Raw genomic sequence first — 24,241 nt, forward strand, 5'->3', positions numbered from 1 at the left:
TTTATCCATCCTTAACACTATAGTTTAGTTCTCCTTGGAACAAACTACATCTGTATTTTGTGTGTTTGTGTAAATACACAAACCCACAAGTGCTTCCTTAAATTCTGCCCCCTGGACGCCTCTCCGTCTCACTCTAGACTCAGCCCTTTCTTGTTGTGTGTGCAGCTTTGGGTCATCTTTTTCACTGCTGTGTAACAACCATTAGTGAGGATATACCACAGTTCATTTATGCACCGCATGGGTGGGTATTTGGGCTGTTTCTCGTTGTGATGTTTTCAAGGCTGAGAGGAGTATTGCTCGACTTGTGCGTAGATTCTATGGGGTATATAGCAAAGAGTATGTTCAAAAAGTGATAGTTTAAATTCCCTCTGGGTAGTCAATGAGAAAACATGCCCATCCGACACAAACATGACTTTATTGTAAATCTTAGTATATTAGACATGACGGGAAACAGTGTTCATTTTAATATCTGTAATTTCTAGACACACACACACACAATACCTAAAAGGGCGGTCAGGTGCTTTTGTAGTCAAGATTAGTATGCAGGACACAGTACAGCCTTGACCCAGCTGTCCTTCTTCCCCCGTATCCTTTAGTTTCGCGGGTCTTTCCAAGGGAAATAAAAGTGAATCATGCAAGATCCTCTTAAATTGATTTCATCAGAGGCAGGTATGTCTTCAGGACTTTGGTTTCCAGGGGCCCTGCTCTGGTGAAGAGCATATGCATTATGAGCTGTATAGAGCTGAGGCTATGCCAGTGTCGGGTGAGGTGTTGAACGTGTATAGTGTGCTCCTCGTCTCTGAATTACTTGACACACAGATCCAAGGGATTTACGTCCAAGGGATGTATCTCATATTGCCTTCACATGCTCTGTGATGGAGTTTGCTGGTTGAAACATCATTAATTTGTTTATTGGTCCGTTCGAGATTTGGCATCTAAGTCTTTGAGATATTCCAAGTTTTCCATTAGCTTTTGTGGCAAGCATTAGTAAAAGAGGAAAATTGTACTTCAGTAGTAATTTAATCATTAAAACGACCAACTCTTCAGCTTTCATGGTTATCATCAGTAGTTTTAGGAGAATTCTACTACAATTGGTTTGGTTCAGTGAAATAACTGTATGATTCGTATGATGGTAACTTTTAGTTTAAGTAGAATTTTTCTTCTTTTGGTGAGCTGAATGGTCTTAAAAGGTGTGTACTTTGGGACACACAACTGTGATTAATCGGAATTTCACTTTATGGAAATGCTAGTTATATAATAAAGAAGTATCTTTCCAGCATGCTTCAAAAAACTGAACAGAACAAAGTAGCAAGGAAATACGGGAAATTTGACTTAATTGTAAAAGACATTTTAAATTGGAACAACGGATCTAAAATGGCTCTTACATTTGTACTTATTTGCATATATTACCATTCAGTCAGACATAAAATTGGGAAATTTTTGGTTACACTAATATTTGAACATAGTTACATCACATAGTTTTAAAAAGCTGAGTTTATAACAGTGAAATGTGCTCCCCTTTAAATCTTAAATCTATTAAAGCTTTACACAAGTTTCTTTATATAACTTTGGTTTTCAAACAAGGCAACAATTCCAGAGAAGGAATAAAATCATTTATTCTTCACACTGGGTCTTCATTAAAGCTCATCTGATCTTTCGCTTCAATTTTTTAGAGTTTGATTCACATCTCACAAAGGTTTTCTCCTGGGTTGGGTGAAGCTGTAGATCATTCATGTTTTCTGAGCAAAATGTCATTCTGCATAGAAAACATCAAGCAAACATAGCACTAAATTTTGGATGGAGCTTATTGAAGTGTTTCATCCTTTGTCAAATACCCAATTTGACATGCTATTTAGTAACACATGCTATTTAAAAAGAAAATTAGATCCTTATGACTGCAAATATTTTCATAACTTCAGAGAAAAACAATGCCCAGGTCAGTGAAAGCAATCAGTGTAAGGCTTCCCGGAGCTCTGTGTGGTGTGATTTCAGTTCTGTAAGAACTGAAAGTCCTTGGGGCAGCCCTGCTTTGTTCTCCTTTATACAGCTCATCAAAGGTTTGAGGGTAACAATGGTTTCTTTCACTACATTACCCTGTCTCCAAGGCAAACATTAGCACTTTCTTCAACTGTTCCTCATAGGCAGGCTTCGTGCCCAGCCTTCCTTTTTTGGACACACTCCAGTTTGTCAATGCCCTTCTTAAAGGTCCCTGGGTATGAGGCCGCTGTCATCAGCATCTGCCTGGCTCAGCCCTATAAGCCCCACCCTTTCCTCTTATCTGGTCCTCCAGCCACAGAGGATATCACTAAGTGCTTTGGGTCTCTCTTGGAGACCAACGGCTGACAACTTTGACCATTGGTTTGGCCTGAGATGCTATTTTGTGTTACTAACTTCAATTGCATCTATCTGAAAAAAAAAAAAAAAGCAGTAGTCACAGAGAATTGTAGTTTATAGCTTTTTTTTTTTTGAATTGCATCTAAGGTCAAGTCTTTACTAAATCAAACTTTTTAAATTAAAAATTATTGTAATTACAAATGCATTCTTAAAAAATTCAGACAGTAAAGAAATATATGAGGTTGAATATTAAAGACCCTCTTCTCCATCACCTTTTACTAATATCACTCCCCTCCCTGCTTTCATGATTTGCTTTCTGTCTTTCTGGACCTCTTTCTATGTATTTACACATATACGGATGTTCGTATACAAACATTACATTTGTTGTATTTTTCTGAAAAATTTTCTTGTCATCAAATAATGTACTTGGAGAACTGTTCACATCAGTACATACAAATCTATTTCATTCTGGGCTGGACCTAGAGATTATCATACTAAGTGACGTAAGTCAGACAGAGAAAGGCAAATATCATAGGGTATCACTTATATGTGATCTAAAAAAAAGTGATACGAATAAACTTATTTACAAAACAGAAAGAGACTCACAGACACAGAAAACAAACTTATGGTTCCCAAGGGGAGAAGTTGGGGGAGGGATAAATTGGGAATTTGCAGTTAACAGATACATACTACTATCTATAAAGTAGATAAACAGCAAGGACACACTGTATAGCACAGAGAACTATATTCAATACCTTGTAATAACCTGTAATGGAAAAGAATCTGAAAAAGAATATATATATACTGAATCACTTTGCTGTACACCGGAAACACTATAAATCAACTATATTTCAAAAAAATCGATTTCAGTCTTTTTCACCTGCTGCATAACTTTCCCGTGGATGGATGTATCACAATGCATTTAGCCATTTTCCTACTAATGGAGATTGGGATTTTTCCCCAATGGTTTAGTATTTACAAATAGTACTGCAACAGACATTTTTGTACATAGATATCCTTTGTGGATATTTTGAGTATTTCCCCGGGATAGGCACCTAGCATAAAATTCTGGGTCAAGATTATGCATATGTCAAATTTTGATAATATAAATTCCATGAGACCAAGGGCTTTGTCCACTCTGTTCACTGCTGTATACACAGCAGTGTCTAGCATAAGATATGTGCTCACTAAATGTTAGTTGTTGCGTGAAATTCCCCTACAGAAGCTCTGTAATTTGTACTCCCACGAATAATGTATGAAAATGCCCATCTCTCCACACCTTTACCGGCTCTGGATGTTATCTGTCTTTGAATTCCTGCCAAACTAGTGGGTGACCAGTGATAATTTCATTGATTTTTGTTTTGCATTTATGTGATTACTGTGGCAATCAAACATCCCATTTTGTTTAGCCAATCACTTTTCACTTCTTGCTACAGGACCAATATTCCCTGCTCTGTTCTTCACCCCACAACAATCCTTCTCATCCCTGACTTTGTGCTTTGGGGGAAGAAAATCACCTCTCATTGAATTCCTTCCGTGGAGGCACAGAGCAAGTTATTTAACCTTTTTTTTTTTTTTTTTTCTTGTAGTTAGCAAAGAGGTTGAGAGTGAGGTTTAATATCTGCATCCCGGCTCTGGGATTTCAGATGGTAGAAGGTGCTCAAAAATTGGTAGTTATTAGTCTCATGAGATACATATTATAATTCCTATTTGTTACTAGAGAACTGAGTCTCAGAGAGGTGCAGCTATTGTCTGAGCCTCCATAGGTGGAAGCAGTGAAATCAAAATTCGACTTTGGGACTAGCTGATGCAGAAGTCATTGGATTCTGCCTACATATGGTTTGCTCACTGCCTGTCTCTCCAGGAATGCCTCTTGGCCTCTCCAAAGCCTGTTGCAGCACTGACCGAACAGCACCAACCTGAACTGATGTCTTTCTTCTTAGACTTCCTATAGACCATGCAGTACTAGACTCTTACTGTTCAAAGTGCAATCCATGGACCAGCAGCATCAGAAGCACCTGGGAGCTTGTTAGAAATGTAGAATCCCAGGCTCCATCTCTACCTACCAAAGCAGAACCTACATTTTAACATGATTCCCAGATGATTTGTGTGCATATTAAAGTTTGAGAAGCCCTGGGATGGAGCATATCATTAGTGAAATTAATGCATCTTGTTTTCCTAATTAGGTCCTTGAGTTTCTTTCTGCCAAAAACTACAACTCAGATTTTTTTGGTACCCCCCCACCCCCGCCCATGGTGTTGGGTACTGCAAAGACCCATAGGGCTCACTGAGTTAAAAACTTAAAAAACTATAGGTCCCAGACTCCCTCCCCCTTTTTCATGATGTCCCTCCTGCAGCCGTGAGGAAAGGTGTGATGTACGTATATATTAACTTCCAGCTCTGCAACTCTGCTAGATTAGACCAGAGAAAGTCAGATTAATGGAACCAAGACTAATGGCAGGGAGGAGCTGTTGGAAGCTGTGCTCTGACAACAAACGGGTAATGAGTCTAACAAACCAAGTCAGATCTGGGCTCAGACAGTCATGAGCAATGTCCCTAAGCTGTGTAACTCCTGTGAGCCTCAGATTCCTAATCTGCACAGCAATGCTACCCATTTCAGAAGGTCACTGGGACGCTTCCATGAGATGAATGCTCTAGAGCACCTCATTCAAGCCCATGGTGCAGCAGGAGCTCTGTAAGCACCACTCCTCTCCCTCTCCTCTTTGCTTCTTCACAGCCACGTGGTAAGCACCAGGGGAGAAGGTAGTGCTGTGTTTTATACTACCTTTCACGTCAAGTCACCTAGAATTGCCATGGTAAGCAACCACTAAGACTGAGGAATTACTCTCCGGCTGAGAGAATCTGGGGACGGGTGGTGCTCAGTTGAGCTCTTCTAAAGGGCCAAAAAGTCATGCAAGAATAGCTAAGTGTATAAGAGGAGAGAAGCAGTTTAATGTTCTCAAATTGATCATGTGGAGAAATCTGTTGGCAGACCGCAGAGTATGCTCTTAGTAATTGCCAGGATTTTGTATCCCAGGGAAATAAAAACTCAGAGTGTGGTTGTGTAAGGGACTCAGGGGGCATAAATCAGCCACAGGCCACTCCTAGCAGTGAGACCTGAGGGGTGAGGGAAGAGAGTAGTTCAGAGGTGAGAGGCATGCTGTTCTCCAACTCTGCTGACAGCAAGCCAAAGAGAGCAATAGGCTGGCCAGCAAAGGGCGGTAGGAGAGGAGAGACAAGTTTCCTAAATGCAGTGGGGAGGAGATAGGAAAAGGTCTGGGGAAGGACAGGGTTCTCCTTTCGTGGGGAACTGCAGAACCACAGAAAAGCACGTTTGCCATAGTAAAATACATTGGGCATTCTTTTGCTCTGCTGAGAGGACTGAAGGAGCAGCTGGACACCCTTTCTTTCCTTCACTCCCTGCCCCCAATCCAGCCCCTCCTGTCCCTAGAGACTTTGGGCTGAGGGAGATGTTCAGTCACACAGGGCTGCACCTCCTGAGGGTAATCCACTGGTCCACATCAGAATTTCTTAGGGCTCCAAATGTGTGGTCCTTCACAGACCACAGCCAATCAGAAGCTCTTCAGGTGGGTATTCAGGTGGAATTCTGCATCGTCAATAAGTTCCCTAGTGATCCCTTGGCATTCTTAGATTTGAAAGGTGCCACCACAGTGTGAGATTTTGAGATTGTGATTTGTTAAAGGCATTTCTCTGGGTAAACAACAAAGAAGAAATGTCACATCTAGGTCCTTGCCATTCAAAGTGTGGTCCTTGGACCAGCAGCATTGACATCACCTGGTGAAATTTGAAAAGCACCGGGCTAGTGAGTTGTCCTCAAACTCTGGAGGCAGGTGGCTATTAACTGTGGGCAGAGGGAAGAGTCTAGACTAGAAATCAGAAGACCTAGGTGCAAATCCTGGTCCTTCCACCCATGGCTTTGTGAACTCAGGATGGTCACTTCATCTTTCTGAGCATCTACATGCCATCGTTAGGAGATAATAATGCCCACTTCATACGATAAATGCAAAGAGTAAACTGTAAAAGTGCTGACATAGGTAGATGCTTAACAGATGTTAGGAGGAGGTTGAAACAGCACTTACCTTTGCTGTGTTTCTCCCGCTTTGACTCTGATGCTCTTCAGAACAAGGCCCGAGTGAAGGGACTCTCTTCCCCAGGGGATGATGGTTTGGACCGTGTTCCAGACATTGGACCACACCATACTGTTTTCCCACTTGAACTTGATCATGATCAGCTCACCAATATCCAAATCCAATGTGATAAGAAAGGAATAGGTTTTATTACTAGTAATTCCTTTGTTCCTTGAAGATGCAAAGGAAACCAGACACAGTCAGTTGATTTTTAACAGCAAAGTGATGCTTAGGCACATTCAGGATATGTTAGGTTTGCCTGAATGATTTGGGATGGTCTTTTCTGCTGCATTTCCCAAACTGGTATTGGACAGACTGACTATTAATAGAGATGGCAATGGGTGTGCCAGGGTAAAAAGGGTTTTCTTAGACCAATAACATTGGGAAAACCATCTTATTTTCTGTGTTAGCATATTAAAAACGCCCTAAGAGTTCTACGGTAATGAGTCTAGTTAGCTTTGTTTAGCTCAGGCTTCCTGGTTTCCAGATTAACAAGTCGGGAAAACTGCCCTGACGAGGGCAGGGGCTTTGGCAATGGTCTCTGGGCAATACCGCTCTCTGTAGGTTTGATCAACATATTAGAGCCACACGACAGTCTTCTCTCCAGATCGATGCCTTTTTCCTCCCCACATAAATAGAAACTTCTGTTAAAACAACAAGTATAGCAGTAATAGAAAACCACATATAAAAAGGAGGCACCAGTTTGGAGCAAGATTTAAATGCAGATCCTTAGGTATCATTATCAGCTTTACTCACTAATCTCCAAGACATTAAAATGTCCCAACATTGACAGAACTGCCAGATGCCCTTTCCACTACTTAGAACAATCTCCCGGGGAGAGATCTGGGCCAGCGCAGAGTTAACACTGGATTTAGGGTGAGACAGGTGGCTGGAGGATTCCCTTGCTTGGCTCATCGTGGCTCCTCCTGTAGTATGTTGTAAAGCATCGTTTAGGAATCCACCCACCGCACTAGGCTGGGAGCTTCCTAAGTTTAGAGTCATCTCTACCTCTAGTGCTGAGCACCAACACATCCTTGCTGAGCGACTGAATCAGTGTGATGATCAGAGGTTCAAAGCTGGGGGCAAGTCTCAGGAAGCTGAGGACTGTCCCTGGAGTGGGTGAAAGCTAGTGTCACTTCCCAAGGAGAGCCCAGGCTGAGGGTCAAGATGCTGAGAAAAAGCAGCCGGCAGGCCTTTTCTGGCCAATGAAGGTGCGGAGACGCTGCAGGAGACGTTGAGGCCACTGCCCATGTTGTGAGCAGGTGTGCAGCCGGGCAAAGGACAGATGGGGAGGGCTGGCAGTGCAGGCTGACGGAATGGAAAATTTGTGCCACGTTGAATGATACCAGTGTTATTTCTGGGTTATGTTTTTCAGAACTCACTGGAAAGGCGCTCAGGGCCTTCCTGGGGACACCTGCTCCAGCCATCACCACTCCTCCCTGCTTGGATCTACTTCCTGTACTGCAGACATGGACGGCCACCTCTGGCTTCCCTCTCCATTCCAGTCCCTGTCGCATTGGGCCCATCACCAACACAGGTAGCAGCAACATAAAGTAATCGTTGGGACTGGGTGAGGCTGAGGAGGGATGACGAGGTGCTGAGTGTGAGTGGATGTCCCATCTGACAGGGTATTTGGGGCAGTCATAATGGGCTGAGAAAAGTAAGTTGTGTCTGGCCTGACCCTTGAAAAGCAGGGTCCATCCAGACCCTATGAGAAAATTAAGCCTCTCATCACCACGGACGGGGCTGTACCTCATACTCACAGAGTGATGGGGATTTTCTGCATTTCCTCTTTTGTTCCGAGGAGCGACATGGCAAAAGTTGGTTCTACTGGTTTCTCAATTTCGTTGCTGAACTGAATCTTCAACTGGTAATGATAAACTAGAGGGGAATAGGATGGAGAGGGAGAGAGAAAGATAATTTAAGCAGAAAATTTTAAAATAAAAAATGTATTTTTAAAATTTAAAAAGCAAAGGGAAAAGTATGGATGAATAGATACCCCCCCTTTTTTTTTCTTCTGGGTGGTAGAACTATGAATGCTTTTTATTTTCCTCTTTTTCCTTCTCTGAATTTCCTAAATGTCTAAGAGGACTTCTGTTTGTATCGGGTTGGCCAAAAAGTTCGTTCTGGTAGTGAATACATTGTTCAATAAAGTTCTTGGTGAAAATGAAAAAAGTGTCTTTTATTTTTACTTAAAACTGAATGAACTTTTTGGCCAACCCAATAATATAATAATATAATATTTGGCATTCTCGTCAATTTCCAGAAGAATTCTGTTGGACTATTCCATGTATTTGGCAAGGGTCCCCTTTCACAAATCAAAGGATATATTGCCTTTTAGGCAGCTGACAAAAGCAAGAGAACACACTGTCATTTTTACTTTTGCCTCTGTTTGATGGTGTCAGTTTTGGGGTGAGACAGAGCTCCAGCTAAGAAATATGCCCTAATGACCACACCTTTGTGTTGTGGGGCAGTTCCTGGGAACTAGCTCTGTGGGGTTCAACAAGCACATTTTCCAATGGAAATAAGACAACTAGTTCTAGTTCCTGGGCCTAAAGTTTTTCTATCTTATCAAGTGTCCAGAATGTCCTTCTACTGGGTTGTTTGGAAGAGGGAAATTTATTCTTCTTTACCCAAATACAGTCTATATTTAATTAATAAAAGCAAACTGCTTACTATAGGACAGGTGTTGTTAAACACTTTACATTGCATCGTCTCATTTACTTATCATAACTACCTATGAGGAGGGTATTGTTATTATCAGCCCCATTTTAGAAAGAAGAAAACCAGGGCCAGAGAGGTGGAGTGACCTGCTCAGGGTCACATAGCAGCCTGTGCTCTTGGCCTGGACCCATCGCCTTGATTAGCTTGCATTGTTACACCAACCAGCTGTGGAGCTGTTTTCAAAATTACCCCACCTCATTCCCACGTGACTGATGGCTGCTTAGACTTCTTTTTCCTGCTGTCTCCATTTTCTCGAAGTACTTGTAGCACTTGAGCTCCAAGACTGCAAACAGGTTTAATATGGCATGTCAGCTTGATTGGTAGGACTGCCTGGGGCCCCATGTTGAGATGGGCTCTGAGACCATGTCTAGGCTTTTGGGAGGATTGGTGTCTGCCTTGGGAGAAGGATAGGGGATATACGATATACTTGTTGTGTATTTGCTTTTCCTGTTCTAGATAATGATTAACCCACTAATCCTGATACAGTGCTTGCACATAGTAGGTGCTTAATAAACATCTGTGGGATGAAGAACTGACATTTTGCTTGGGAGTATCAGAATGTGCATGAATATTTAGCAAGATGGAAATCACCTCTGAGAATTCAAGATCTGAGTTTCAAGCTTTGTTGTAGCATGCCTCCTGGAAAGGATAGATTATGGAACTAGCCACTTGATTATCCATTCCGTGCACCCAACCTGTGGAAATTCACCATCCTCACGAATCAATCTACTTACTCCCAAATGATGCATTTCCGCTGGAGGTTGGTGGCTACACACAAACCTGGTAGCAGCTGTGGCTAATGGTGTGTTGCCAACACCTCAGCTGCAGGTCCTGGTGTGCCTGTAATTGCTGGGTTTCTGGGTTATTTACACACCCCTACCCTTTGGCATAAACCAATTTTCCCGTTTGGGTTTTGCAGTGGATTGCCTGCAGTGGATTGCCTCCAGTGCCCTGAATAATAGGTGCTCGAATCCTCCAGCCTGGAATACAGTAGTTTGATGCCCTCAAGATTGTGAGGCTTTGGGTGAGAAGTAAGAGAAGGGCTATGGGCCCAAGTCCCAGGAAGGGTCCCTAAACCCTTGGGTGGCAGCGGTGGAGGCAGGGACTCTGGGGTCTGTCTAGGGAACTCTGTAACAGGTGAACAGCGTTATAAGTTGAACTGAGGCAAAAAGGAAAGATACAGGCCGTAGGCACTGGGGATAGGGTGTGGACAGGATGACGTGAGAGAACTGGCCTTGGGTTAACCCCCAAACAAGCAGGCAGGGCATCTCCCAGAGTATGCAAGGAACACTCATAGCAGCCAGTTTAATATGTAGTAACTGGAAATCTACGGATACCCAGCCCAGTGCCGAAAGCCGTTGGGGATAGATGAGTAAAAGAATGTAATTAGCAGTATGCATGGTAATAACATAGGCTAACATTTATTTAGTTTACCTGGGCCAGGCACTTTGTATTTATTATCTCATTTAATCCTTACAACAGCTGGTACTATTATTTTATTTTAGAGAAGAGGAAACTGAAGCACAGAAAGGTTAAGCAACTTTTCCAGTATCACACAGCTAGTAAGTAGCATAACTGGGATGTAAGTCCAGGCCACCTGGCTCCAGAATTTGAAGTCTTAAATGTTTATAGCCAGGACCAATAGCTTTATATACCCTAAGGAAAAAGTCGAAGTGCGGAAAGAGATTAAAGTTCAAAAATGTCATAACACAATTATTTAATTAAAAATAAATAAAAAACACCCTAAATAGTCACCAATAGAGGAATGACTATGGACTAATAATGACAATTATGATAATTACCATTTAGCTCTTTATTATGTCCCAGATACTGAACTACTGTTTCTCAAAATTATCTTATTTCTTTTACTACAACTTTGTAAGATGCCTATTTTAACCTCCCTTTGCGTCATTTTACAAATGAAGAAGCTGCAGCTCAGGAAATTTAAGTAACTTGTCCATTGTCATGCAGCTAAGAACTGGTGAAGCTGCAATTAGATGTTAGTCTGCTGACTCTGAGTTCATGTTCCCAACCGTGTGATTTACTCTTATGAAGTGATTAAAAGATATTTTTGGAATGGTTTCAATGCTTATGAAAAAGTGGAAAAAAACCCCAAACAACCATCAGGATACAAATTGTACATCTAACATGAGAATAATTCTAATAAAACAGCATGCAGAGTAGGAGGGAGATTCACAGAAGTATTAAGTGACTGTCTCTGGAGAGGGGAGAGAGGTAATTTTTATTCTCTTCTTTATGCTTTTCTGCAAGTTCCACATTTTCTACAATAAGCATGTATTCTAATTAGACTCTTATTGGAAAAAGAAAAGTTTTTAAATGTATTAAGAAAGGAAACAGAACTAGAAGCTGTGGTCCTGGCCTTAGAGGAGCTTGCAGCTGGGAAGCAGAGCTGTGACCCTTGTCACCTTCTGTGTAGTCTCATGGGCATCCATGTCCATGGATCTTATCTCCCTGAGGGCAGCCTAAGGGTCATATTAACGATTGTATCTCCACAAGTCACGGCACACATCAGGCATCTAAGGAGTGCTTCTGAGGCTTTTTGTGTGAAAACAAGGCAGGACACAGTTGCCTTAAAGAGCCTAATTGTGAATAGGAATAATAAAAAAATTGCTTTCATTTGTTGAGATACTACTACGCATCAGGCTACATACGAAGTGCTTTACAGACATTACTTTTGTCCTCGTAACAAGACAAAATAAAGATAACATGTGGTGAGACTCCATTTTCTACACCTACCCCTACTATCCCCATCCAGCTCTGAACCCCAGGAAGTGACCCCATGGCCTCATCTCCTGGTTGCCTTGCAGGATGGTTTCTGGTTGCGACTGACCCACTGGGGAGGCACCTGCAGGAGATCAGGGCACAGAAGAGAGAGGTCAAGGTGTTTTTTTCTCTGCTTCCTCCTGCTTTGAAGACTGACTGCAGAGGAACTGTGCTCCATGATGAGCTGCTATGAGCAGCCTCTGCTCCACAGCTCCTGTTCTCTTGGGCTGTTCCTTCTCCTTACTTCTCCCAGAGGCTGGTTGTTAGATCTGGGGTGCATCAACAGCCCATGTTGCTTTCCTTAATATCACCCACCCTCTCTAAGGAGTCCTGCCTGTTCTCTTTAGTTGATCCAGGTGAGTGGAGTCCTGTTTTCTGCTGAGACCTAGACAGATAGGGTGTCAGTAATCCTGGTAAATTACAGATAAGGAAGCAGAGATTTGGAGAGGGGTGCAAGGTGACCCAGATAGTTAGAAGTGGAGAAGACTTTTTTTTTTAACATCTTTATTGGAGTATAATTGCTTTACAATGGTGTGTTAGTTTCTGCTGTATAACAAAGTCAATCAGCTCTACATATACATATATCCCCATATCCCCTCCCTCTTGCGTCTCCCTCCCACCCTCCCCATCCCACCCCTCTAGGTGTTCACAAAGCAGCCAGCTGATCTCCCTGTGCTATGCGGCTGCTTCCCACTAGCTATCTCTTTTACATTTAGTGTGTATATATATCAATGCTACTCTCACTTCGGTGGAGCAGACTTTGAACACAGGTGTCTGGTCTGATTCCAAAAGACCCTTCCCACTGTGTCCTGGGGTTCCGGTTCTAGCAAGCTGAAGCTGCCTTTGAAAGCAAAGAGCAAACAGCCCCTGAAGAAAAGCCGCAGTCTAAACCTGCCTCCGATAAAGCCACCAAGACAGAGTGCCTGCCAGCTCTGACCCACTGACATCCATCCTGGGCTATCACTGCTGCAGATTCCTGCCTGCTGCCTCTCTGCTGAATGTCCAGCCCCCGAGCTGGGATAAATGTTTCACGTCCCTGCACTGGAGATGGGTTTTTGTCTTCCTTTGCTCTTAAACTATGAGTAGGAAGAGACGGATTTCCACATCTGAGATGCCATGGTTCTACAATTCTGGGGGAAGGGGTTGGCTTTGATGATTGTGAAGGTCCCTTTAGCGCTCACATCCTATGGATGAGAATTACCTGTGTCCTGCAGTGTCTCCCTGGGGTGGGACCTGTGCAGGAGGTCAGAACCTCCAAAGGTCTGTAAGCCGAGTGAGGCGGGCTGTGGAGGGCACAGCTGTGCAGGAATGCGGGCACCTGTGTCTGCAGAAGTGTGATGGTCAAACCCATCACACATTGATAGCACAAGGAATCCCTTTTAACCTGCACTAGGAAAGCCACTTTTGGGGAGAAATCTTTAAATTAATTTTTTAAAATACATAAGAGACTTTCATGTTCAGATCTAATTATTTGTTCTTATTTTGGATTTTGTAAGTGTTTTTCCTTTAAAAAAGAAAAAAGACAGTTTGCTTCTTATTCCTCCCCCCACCCCCCAGGACAATGATGCTGCTACAAAGATGAAGGAAAAAAGGGTGAATAATTTTTCTCACTTTACCTTATGGCATGTTTAATAAGGATTTTAAAAAATGATTTAGGGAAATGCTTTTGATCCTGTGACTGCAAGGAGGCCAGCACAACGTGTTCCTCAGTTCAGGCAGGAGAAATTATTTCAGGTCTTAAAGATGAGAAGCATGAAATAGTCTATTAACCCTGAATGAGATCAGGCAAAGTCAAACCTGGAGCAGAGATGTGAGGCCTCTGGAGATTCTCCTCACCAGAGAGTCTGCCTGGGGTTCAGATACCCTAAAAACCCTGGATCCTAATCTTATGTGGACCCCACTGGTGCCACTTAAAAAAAAAAAAGTTTCTTTTTACAAGGTAGCCACTGTGAACACCAGGTTATGGAATTTATAAAAAGGGAATATTTTTTTCCTTTTTTTTTTTTGTCTCATGGAAAAAGTGATTCTGAATCATTAGGTACTGGTCCTGGGAGACATTATGACTCTTTACAAACATCAAAGAGGCCTTTTTAGTTTTGAATGTATAGATTTTTTCTCATGGAGATGGTAAGAATGAGATCTCGTGTTTTCTTGCAGCACCAAGGTCTTCTTCCTAGATCTCAGATGCCTCTGAGGGAGGCTGAACATCATGGAACTGAGAGGCCCAATGATGGTCTTATGCAGGGGGTTAATGTATGAGCAGCCAGCACTAGCAGGGGCTGGTTGAATGAACTCAGAACAGGCTCAAGGGAAGCCGAGAAGGGGTTTTATAAGCCTATGTGTGTGTGCGTGTATGTACTTAGGTTGGGGACTAAATTGGGGCTCAACAGTACTGCCCCATTTATGTGATGCTGATGTCACAAGATTGGATGCTTGCCCCTTCTGTGGGTAGTTTCCTCCTCTGCTGGGGGTGGAGATGGGGGAGCGTGTGTGTATGTGTGTATGCGTGGGAAGGCCAGGGAGTATTGTGTTGTGTGTGTGTATGGGATGGAAATAAGCACCCTTCACTGAGAGATAGGAGCCTCCTGGTACCATCAAGAGGTCTTGAGCACTCATCAGCTTTCTGAAGCTCAGTTTCCTCATCTGTAAAACAGGTATTAAAAGCCTTCTCACAGGGTTGTTGTGAGGATGTGATGAGATGGTATGTAAAAGTGCCTGGCTTCTAGAAGGTGTTGACCATCCTATATGCAGGACTGACCAGCACAGTGGGCAGAGTGAGTCCACCCCCAGGTGCCAGGGTTAGTGGTTTCTCCCTCATGCTGGTCCATACACAGTCACTTCATGGCTGAAGAAACTGAGGCCCACATAGGTTTTGCCACAGGGTCAAGGTCATATAGGTGGTTGGCAGCAAAGCCAAATTCTGGACACTCCTTATCCCAGTCCCAAGCCTCTGCTCTCTCTACCATACCCATTGCTTCTCTGGAATTCTCCCTGGAAATCAGTGAAAACCTTCCAAAGAAGTAGCTGAGAAAAGCCAAAGACAAACAGACTCCCCAAGTCACAGTCTGGCTGATTATCTCACCAACCAGAAGAGTGCTCTCATCAGGTGGAGCGAGTTCCCACCGGCTGGATGGGGCCCAGAGTGCTGGGAGAGAGTGCAGGCAGCGGAGATGGGGGAGAGAGGAGAGACTCAGACAGAGGAGCCCAAGAGGAGGGATGACTCAGGAGGGAGCTGCCAGTGAACTGGCCTCGGTCCTACACTTAGGAGGCCATGGAATCGGGGAGACCTGGGGTCAAACACTACGTTTGCTCCTCACTAACTGTGTGACTTTGGGAAGGTGATTTAGCCTCTCTGCATCTCAATTTATTTATTTGGAAAATTAGGCATAATCAATCCACCCCCCGCCCCTTCCATCTTTCTCTCTCTCTCTGTCTGTAGGTTGTTGTGAGGATTAAATGATACATGAGATAATTGTTGCAACACATCCAAGGTGGTGTCTGGACAGAGTAAGCCCCCCTGAGCGCTGCTTCCTTCTCTTCCACACAGTTACCTCCTCTAACTGCTATGAGGATTAAATTAGATAAGATGCTTGCTAAGCAGGACTTCATATAGGTTTGTTTCCCACCCCCTTCTCTTAAAGAAACAGGTCTCCCAAACTAGCAAAAGTTCTTCCTGAGAGAGAGAATGGAAGTAGGCGATAAACTGCCTCATTTCACTCAGCAACTGTTTCCCAATTCTCTTCTGCTACTGCTGTCCTCTTCAGCGTTTACCTGAGTTCTGGCGTACGGTTGTAGAAAACAGATCCTTTGATGGTTTTGTCAAAATATCTTGGGAGCCAGAGGAATGAGGGCCAAGTTAGTCATCCTTTGTGCAACTACAATCGGGAGGGGATGTTTATCTTGCCCAGCCAGGCCCTGCACTAAAATACATAGTACAATTAGATGTCCTTGAAAAATATGGATTGCGGGTTCTCTGTAACCAGGGTTGGGCAAGTCTGTTCCTTTATGAATCTATAAGTATTCATCAAATGCTGCAGTTGGCCACTGAAATAGACTCTGGGGGCCCAAGTCACAGACGATCGTGGCCATGATGGGTGAAGAAGGGTGCAGTTATGGTGGCCTAGATTAAAGACTTGATGCCAGCACCGTCAATAGAACTTTCTGGAAGGAAATGGTCTATTTCTGAACTCTCTGATATGGCAGCCACATATTTGAGCGTTTGAAATGTGGCTAGTATGACTGAGGATTCAAATTTGTGATTTTATTTTAAGTAATTTAAATAGCCACATAAGGTTAGCAGCGACCATGTAGGTCGATGTAGCATTGTACAGACTGCAGCATCCCATGAGCAGCCGCTTTCACATAGGTGGGAGTCTCGTCTGGGCATAATTTCCAGCTGTACCCAGGGTAGCTTGATGTGACCGCAGGGATGTGACTCTTCACCAGTGAGTCAAATTAGGCTGAGCACATTAGGACTTTGCTCACTGGAAGGGCTCAGGTGGATCTGGGGAGAATTTGGAGGGCCCAGAGAAGAGGAGGGTGCAGTGCAGGCTGCAGCTCATCACTGGAATCTCTCTGGGGCTGGAGGTTTGGGTTCAGACCAGTTTCAGGCAGTCTTGTCTCATAGTCCCACCTCCATATCACTGGCCCCAGAGATCTTATCTTCATTGGATATCCCTGGAGCAAGAGGAGATGCTGGTGATAAAGAGACCCAAGTGTTGTTGTTAGGGGAACTACTGACCAAAACTGCCCACCCTGGCCAGACCCTAGAGTAACCATTTGCATGAGTTATCTTACAACATGAGGTCCTCGTAAGGAACGTGGAGCTAACAAGCCACCACCAACTGAAAGAATTTAGGAAAGGTCAAAAGGAGAGAGGAGACACCAGTCCATGTGTCCTACCAACCTCCCAGAATCCTTCTCGCTGGAATCCATCTTGGCTGAGCAATGCGTGCACCACCAGGAAAGACCCTGAGTCAGAATGACTGGCCAGAGACAACCCGGAAACTAACCCCATCACCATACAAACCCAAGGCTGCGAGCCCCGTGGCAGAGCAGTTCTCCTGGGTTCCCTTACCCTGCTGCTCTCCGCCTGGGCGCCCCTTCCCAATAAAGTCTCTTGCTTTGTCAGCACGTGTGTCTCCTCGGACAATTCATTTCCGAGGGTTAGGCAAGAGCCCACTCTCGGGCCCTGGAAGGGATCCCCCTTCCTGCAACATTGTCTCCAAGGGACTCATCATCTGTCTTCCTGGGACAGCATTTAGCATTTAGCATGTGGGAGGGGGTTGGTCTCCCCTGAGCCCCCTGAGGGAGGGCCTCTGCCTACCCTGGCTCTATTTATTTATTTATTTATTTTGCGGTATGCGGGCCTCTCACTGTTGCAGCCTCTCCCGTTGCGGAGCACAGGCTCCGGACGCGCAGGCTCGGCGGCCATGGCTCACGGGCCCAGCCGCTCCGCGGCACGCGGGATCCTCCCAGACCGGGGCACGAACCCGTGTCCCCTGCATTGGCAGGCGGACTCTCAACCACTGCGCCACCAGGGAAACCCCCCCTGGCTCTATTTATGCTTGAAGAATAAATGATGGCCTGGCACAGTGGCTTTGGCAGCTGCCGGTGAGATAGTGTTGCCCTAATGCGATTCCTTGATCCTCCTTCACGGGAAAGGGGTCCCTGTGAGTTCACACCAGTACCGTGTGGTGATTGGGCATCTGGGGTCCTGGGCAAAGGGAAGAACTCAGCCTGGCTTGTGCCTACTGCTCTTCCCTCTTCCTTCTCTTGACGCTCTCGCCTCCCTCCCCTCATCTCCACGCCCCCCAGGAGATGACCTCGGGCAGGACCCAGTCCCTTACTTCAGATGCACAGCCCTGCCCTGGAAGGTGAAAAATGATGCTCTTTCTCTCCAGCTGACCGCAAGGAGAAAGCAAGATCCTCCCCCACCTCTCCTCCTTCCCTCACCCCCATAGACAGACCATGGGCAGGTTACCAAGGTAAAAATCACTAGACTAGTTGTTTGGAGGCCTGGGTCTAAATGCTGGCTCTGCCCCCAAGAATTCCTCTTGTGTCCCTGGGCAAATGATTCTCCTGCATCTGGGCCTCTGTTTTCCCATCTGTGAAATGGTGGAGTTGAACAGTTTTTTGAAACGCTAACATTCCAGGATTAAAGTAGATCTGGTAAAATGTGATTATCTGAGAGGCTTAATCACTCCAGGCAGCTTTGCCATTTAAAAGAGGAGCTGGTTAACCCAAATGAGTGTCTAATTGGCAGCCTGCAGCGGGGGAGCTCCCTGAAGCAGGAGGCCTTCCAAATCCCCTCACCTGCTCTGGGTGCCATGGGTTCCGCCGCCACCCTTCAAGGACAGACAGCTGAGGGGACCCTCTGCCCCTCAGGGAAGAAAGATCCTGCCCTCACTCCAAGTGCTCTCAGAAGCTGCATCTGATTTCTGTCATTCCTGGGACTCAGGGAAGGGAAATCTGGCTGGAGAGCAAAAGTTCAGATAAACAGAAGAATCCTGTGCCTAAAAAATAAGTCGCCTGGGAGCTTGAACTTGGGAGTGTGGTAATGAACAGAACACCTGGGAGTGTTCAGCCTGGGAGTCAGAGGGACCTGGGTTCCAGGCCTCCTTCCAGGCTAACCCTGCCAATCTCGCTTGGCTGTTGTGGGCACCATGAGGAGTCGATGGATACATGTAATGTTTTTGTGTAAAACGCGGTGCAAAGGCAAAGTGCTCCTGACAGCGTGTTCACCTTCTGCATACAAACATCTGCACGGTAACAAGCAAACAGCACCAGGCTCCGCCCAGTGACGTGAGCATGTGCTGTGAACAGTGAGATGCTAAATCATTCCAGAGCTGTTTTAAGGATTAGGCAGAAATGTTAAAGGCAACAGATGTTGGCTTGTTCCCTCCAGGAGGATTGAGGCTTTAGTAGAGTATTTCTCTGCTGGCTTCAGCCCAAATCATGGCCACAGCCCTTTCTCTGACCTCCTGTTCAACCCAGCAAGAAGAAGGGGCTCAATTTCTCCCCTGAGGTTGAGAAGCGGAACTTCTAGGGAGGGCCTCAATAGGACAATGATCTCTTGTAAGACGAGCTGACTCGAACGTCAGGGGAAATGAGAAAGCATACATGTAGTGTGGAGCCCAGGTTTTTCCTGGAAGCCATAAGCAGAGATGAAAGCACTGGGTTCCAGTCTGAGTTTGGAGAAGTCTCCTGGGCCCTGTACAATGAGACCTGGGTGGTCAAGGTAATTGCTCAAGGCCTTCTGGATCTAATATTCTAGGGGACCGTGATATTGGATGAAGTACAGCCAACCCAAGGATTTTGTTCCAGAAAGTATCAAGCTTTCTCCTCCAGCACTTGGCAGTGAGGAAGCCACATTCTTGGGTAAAGAGAGAGGCTGTGTCATCATCACGGTCTGGAATCTGTGCAGGGTCAAAACCACTAAAATAACAGAGCCTGAAGTAGTTCCAGCAAAACACTTCAGGGAACTTCTGAACCTTCAGACAAGTGTCTTCATCCTGCCCTTCTGAAGGCTCTCCTGCACTCACCTTTTTTTTTTCTTTAAATTTTTTAAAACATCTTTATTGGGGTACAATTGCTTTACAATGGTGTGTTAGTTTCTGCTTTATAACAAAGTGAATCAGTTATACATATACATATGTTCCCGTATGTCTTCCCTCTTGCGTCTCCCTCCCTCCCACCCTCCCTATCCCACCCCTCCAGGTGGTCACAAAGCAACGAGCGGATATCCATGTGCCTTGCGGCTGCTTCCCACTAGCTATCTACCTGACGTTTGTTAGTGATGCACTCACCTTTGAACGGGGATTGGGCTCGAGTCACCAGGAAGAGGCTCTTGCTCTTCTTGCTTTGCGGCTCCTGGCGGGCATAGTAGCCCAGCGTGTTGCAGCGGCCCTTTTTGCAGCTCAGGCACAGGCCCTGGCTGAAGCTGTCCATGTCCCTGCACGGGTAGGCCGTGCTCTGCATGTCAGCGTGCAGCAAGGAGTCGATGAAGAGGTGCACCGACCGCTCGTGGGCACATTTGATGGTCTGGGTGATGGCTGGAAAACAGGGCAAGAAGCACATTATCATCCCTTTGTCTGAAGGATCACCTTGTTTCTCAGTGCAGAGTACCGGCGCATTAGGAAGGAGGAGGAAAGTGCTCAGGTCAACCCGCTGACTACAGTGGATGTGATAACTGACGGAACACTACACAAGGGGTAGACCCCCTGCAGTCACTTAGTGTGGAGGCATAATCTCAGGCTCCAGGGGGCTGCTGAGGGTACCCTGTATGTTACGGTAGGTGTTTTAATAGGAGCCCCAAGTCACTAAGAAAATCTTGAATTATTTAAGCAAGTGGGGTAGCGTAATTCATTTTGGAAATATTTTAATCTCAAATGGTTGAAAATGCACAACTGCTGATGCTTTAAGGGTGAGTTAGCAGAACAGGCTTGTGCAGAATGCCTCTTAATAAAGCTGGGTAAACCAGTGCCCAGGCAATCTTGAGACTTGGCTCATGGTCTGGTGAGAGCTGAGGCCTCCCCCACCATGTCTGCCTTCTGTCTCAAAGCAGCCACTGCATGCCCTAAGGTAACTGGCCTGTACATCCAACATGGGGATTGGCTTCAAGAAGGACATATCCCAGTGACCAGGTCTGAACGGGCCTAACCCAAAACAAGTTTAGGAGGTTTATATACCAAGGATTTTGACCTTTTTTTTTGGGGGGGGGTTGTTTTGGGGTCTCCAAATCTTAACAATCTTTAGTAAAGTTTTCTCTAGGAATGTTGAGGAACCACCACGAGATGTGCTAAGAACCTCATGTGAAGGTGGAGCACAGGTAACTTTGCCAAAAGCTGTTTGCCCAGGATTAGTCATCTCAGTTCTTGGTCACTAGGGGCTATATTTGTTGAGCACCCACTATTCGGCAGGTACTACACTGAGTGCCTCCCCAGATCTTCAGTACAGCTCCTTGAGGCAGCTGTTACGAGTGAGAAAACTGAGTTTCAAAGACATTCACTCACTCACTCAAGCTCACGTAGCCAGGAGGTGGTGAGGATGGTAAAGCAGTTACCAACTGACCAAGTTAACATGTTCACCCCAGAATGGGATCACTTGCAAACAAAAGGGTGAAGAAAACTGAGAAAAACCATACCAAGGGTGGGCGAGGTAAATGAATATCCTTGGTTCCATCATTCTGAAGTGTAGCACAAAAGAGAAAATGGCAGTAATTGGTCAGAGATGCATTTACCAGGCAGCTAGCTAATAAACACCATCCTAGGGGTCTGTGTGGAGCTTAGGGAGGGTGTAAATCTGGGAAGAGGGCTGGATGGTCACCAGGAACTGCTGGTGACTAGAGGGCGATGACTGGAGAGAGATGGTGTAAGGAATGATAAGGGGAAGTTCCGAGAAGGTTCTCTCAGGTGTGGGCGGGTGGAAAGCTGGGAGTCCAGCCAAAATGAGATAGTATCCAGTGTGAAGGTCATTCTGATACAGGAGACGTGAAGGTGGTGATGTAATCACAAGATAGTGTGTGCTCAGCTCAGTTTCAGATGATTGGGGCACGATGGTGGTATGTGGGGGTCGGGGGGTCTCCAGTTGGCTTAGAGTGAGTTGGCATGTCTTAATCAGGATATTATTTTACAATAATGAGAACCTTGGAATGCCTAGGAAACGTATGGTTTTTGCTCACATCTTTGTTCTTTAATCCGGGGCCTGTTACCCATGCGCGTGTTAATGTTTTGGTTTTAGGGTTTGAGAGAGAAGGGGGATCGCAACCCAGATAATGCCATATTCAGTTTCTGCCCTGAGACAAAGGAAGTCACAAGGACCTATTTAGAGCTGAACATCTAATTGGAAGAATCTCCATAATGAATGTCCTGTAGGGTCAGCTGATTAAACCTCACGGGGGTTGGAAGAGTTATTCCCACTCTTGTGAGACCAAGGATGAAGAAACCATGATCTATTAAGTGGATCATCATAGGGCCCAGAATAGAGGAAGCCCCCTGAGTGAGGAAGCTTCCAGAGAAAGAGGAAGAACCACAGGCATCAGGGCTCAACTTTCAGAAAGGCTAATACCCCGGGAGAGTCTTCGCCGGGTACCCTGAGTGGAGGTAAGAAGCGGGGACTCCCAGTGGTGCCCCTCAGCTCATCCTCAGCGCCTGAGCTCCAGGGACCACTGCCTGTTAAGAGGAAGGGCTTGGGGGGAGCGGCAGCCCTTACCTACTCCCACAAGCCCTCTCTCTGGGTGGACTTGGTGACCATTCACCCTGGGCCCCACCCTTGCCAAACTCTTCTCAGAATCTTGCAGATTAGACATCACTGGATCCAGAGGCCCCATCAGTTGTGGGGAATGTAAACCAGCGTAGGCTAGTGTCTTCTTTCTCACCGTTTAAGCCGTGCTTGGCAATATGTTTGTAGAGCTCTAGGAAGTGGCATCCAGGCTGGTAGGAGCCCCCATTGGGGTAGAAGTCATAGTGGGCTATGGGCTGTTTGATGCCCACACTCAGGCCCATGTGTTCCTGGGTAAAGGTGTGAATGGCGTCCACGAAACTGGCATCATCTGGTGAAAGCCGGTCACTGGGGGAAGCTCTTTTAAACAAAAGGCCCGCAGCATCCAGCCCTAACAGGAAAGCAAGGGGAAGGGTTAGGTGAGAGCAACAGGAGAGGAGAAGAAATGCTCTTTTTACCTTTTTCATGTTTTTACACATTCATGAGCTAGCAGGAAGAAGAAAATCCTAGGGCATAATCTTTCTCTCGAAAATCTTGCCATAACTTTTTCGCAGTAAAACTGTAGTAATTCATGGCACTAAAAATCGGACACGGGCTGGTTATTATTTATGGGGAGAAGAGGTTTGCAGGAACTATCCAGTGGTAGAAATAAGGTTATAAGGGAATGCTTGATTTATTTAAGCCAATCAATTTTAAGTACCTCTCAAGCTACTTTCAAGAGCATCTGTTTGCATATAAAAAAAACCCACTGTGCTTATTGTAAGTAGTTCTAACCTATCCATCAAAGAAAGAATTTATTTGCCTGCATGTTGTCAATAATTTCCCTAAACAAGCTAGCTTTTCCCCTACACTAATGTCATTTCATTGGAATGTTCAGAACCGCCTTGGGACATTACAGTTCTCTGGGAAAAATGTTGTGAGCAAATAGGACTGCTCACAGCTCTGGTCCTTAAGTGACAGATATGTTTGCATGAGACAAGTGGAAGCTCCTGGCTGATGGTAGCTGGGAAGTATTTATGCCCTCAAGGTTTTTTTCTCTTTCTTCCTTTACCTTCTCTGGAGGACCCTTTGTTGTCCCGTATCAGTCCTGGCTTCCATCACTGTTGGGGGTGAAGGAATTGACAGGGCACCATGACAGTCCCTGCTCTCTAGCCCTGACCTGTAGTTACAAATAAAGGAAGTGATTTATATTCCTTTCTTCGTCAGGCTGACTATGAGATGACAACAGAGTAATTAGCGGTCCTGTTGCTTCTGATATGTGTGGGCCTGGCTAATAATGCCTGATGTGGCCCGTGACACCAGCCGGCGTGGAGAGGGTCCTGGGCCCAGTGCCGCCTCTCTGCAGTTCTGACTTAGCCTTCTAGGCCTGGTTTGTCTGTGAAGGACCTCACTGGACTTCTGTGGAATGTTCTTGTGTGGGAGGTCTGCTCACCCCCAGGCTATTGAGTGTTAAATCATGGAGGGCGCCAAATACTGATCCATGGATCAGGCCTCCCCGTCGCCAGCAAGATGAAAAAAAAAAAAAAAAAACAGAAAATGAGTTCTCATCATGACAAATTTGCTTCGTTTAAATGTCTGCCATTATCCCTATCTTTCTTCAGTGTTAAAATAAATCTCTTCTTTTATGAAGGAATGGTAATAGTAGATAGGAGTTGCCAAAAATGTTCTTTCTTGATGAAATAAAAGATCACAGCAATGTTATTCATCTTACATTTTGTTTGAATTGTTCTCGCTTGTGAATTATTGTTTTAGCCTGATGGGTCTTGAAGGATGAGTAGGAGTTTGGTAGGGAGACTAGGGCTTGGTTTTCCAGGCAAAGAGAAAAGTGACTGCAAAGGCCCAGAAGCACAAAAGGCCATGGCACGTATGTAGAGTGGAGAAAAATCTAGTGTCACAGAAGCCTAGAACTATAAGAAGGGAACAGTGGGAGGAGAAGCTGGAGAGCTCTGGGGACACTACACTGAGAAGGGCCTTGTCTGGGCCTCCTGACTTTTACCCTGTAGGAATCAGTGGGCCTCAGGGACTTGGCT

At 45.2% G+C, this 24,241-nt stretch overlaps 1 protein-coding gene across 1 annotated transcript in view; it reads right to left on the reverse strand.

The window, feature by feature from the left end:
- Positions 1-396: 396 nt before the first annotated feature.
- The window catches only part of LIPC (lipase C, hepatic type), a 174,484-nt gene continuing 150,639 nt past the window's right edge, over positions 397-24,241 (reverse strand). The window contains exons 7-11 of the mRNA XM_024761422.1: positions 22,369-22,602; positions 19,799-20,044; positions 8,246-8,363; positions 6,435-6,653; positions 397-1,756 (exon numbers count right to left, since the gene is read on the reverse strand). Coding sequence (XP_024617190.1) covers positions 1,645-1,756; positions 6,435-6,653; positions 8,246-8,363; positions 19,799-20,044; positions 22,369-22,602 — 929 coding nt within the window. The 3' untranslated portion in view covers positions 397-1,644. The remainder of the gene's footprint in view (positions 1,757-6,434; positions 6,654-8,245; positions 8,364-19,798; positions 20,045-22,368; positions 22,603-24,241) is intronic.

This window comes from Neophocaena asiaeorientalis, unplaced genomic scaffold (assembly GCF_003031525.2).
Source record: "Neophocaena asiaeorientalis asiaeorientalis breed wild unplaced genomic scaffold, Neophocaena_asiaeorientalis_V1.1 scaffold2, whole genome shotgun sequence".
Lineage (NCBI taxonomy): Eukaryota > Metazoa > Chordata > Mammalia > Artiodactyla > Phocoenidae > Neophocaena > Neophocaena asiaeorientalis.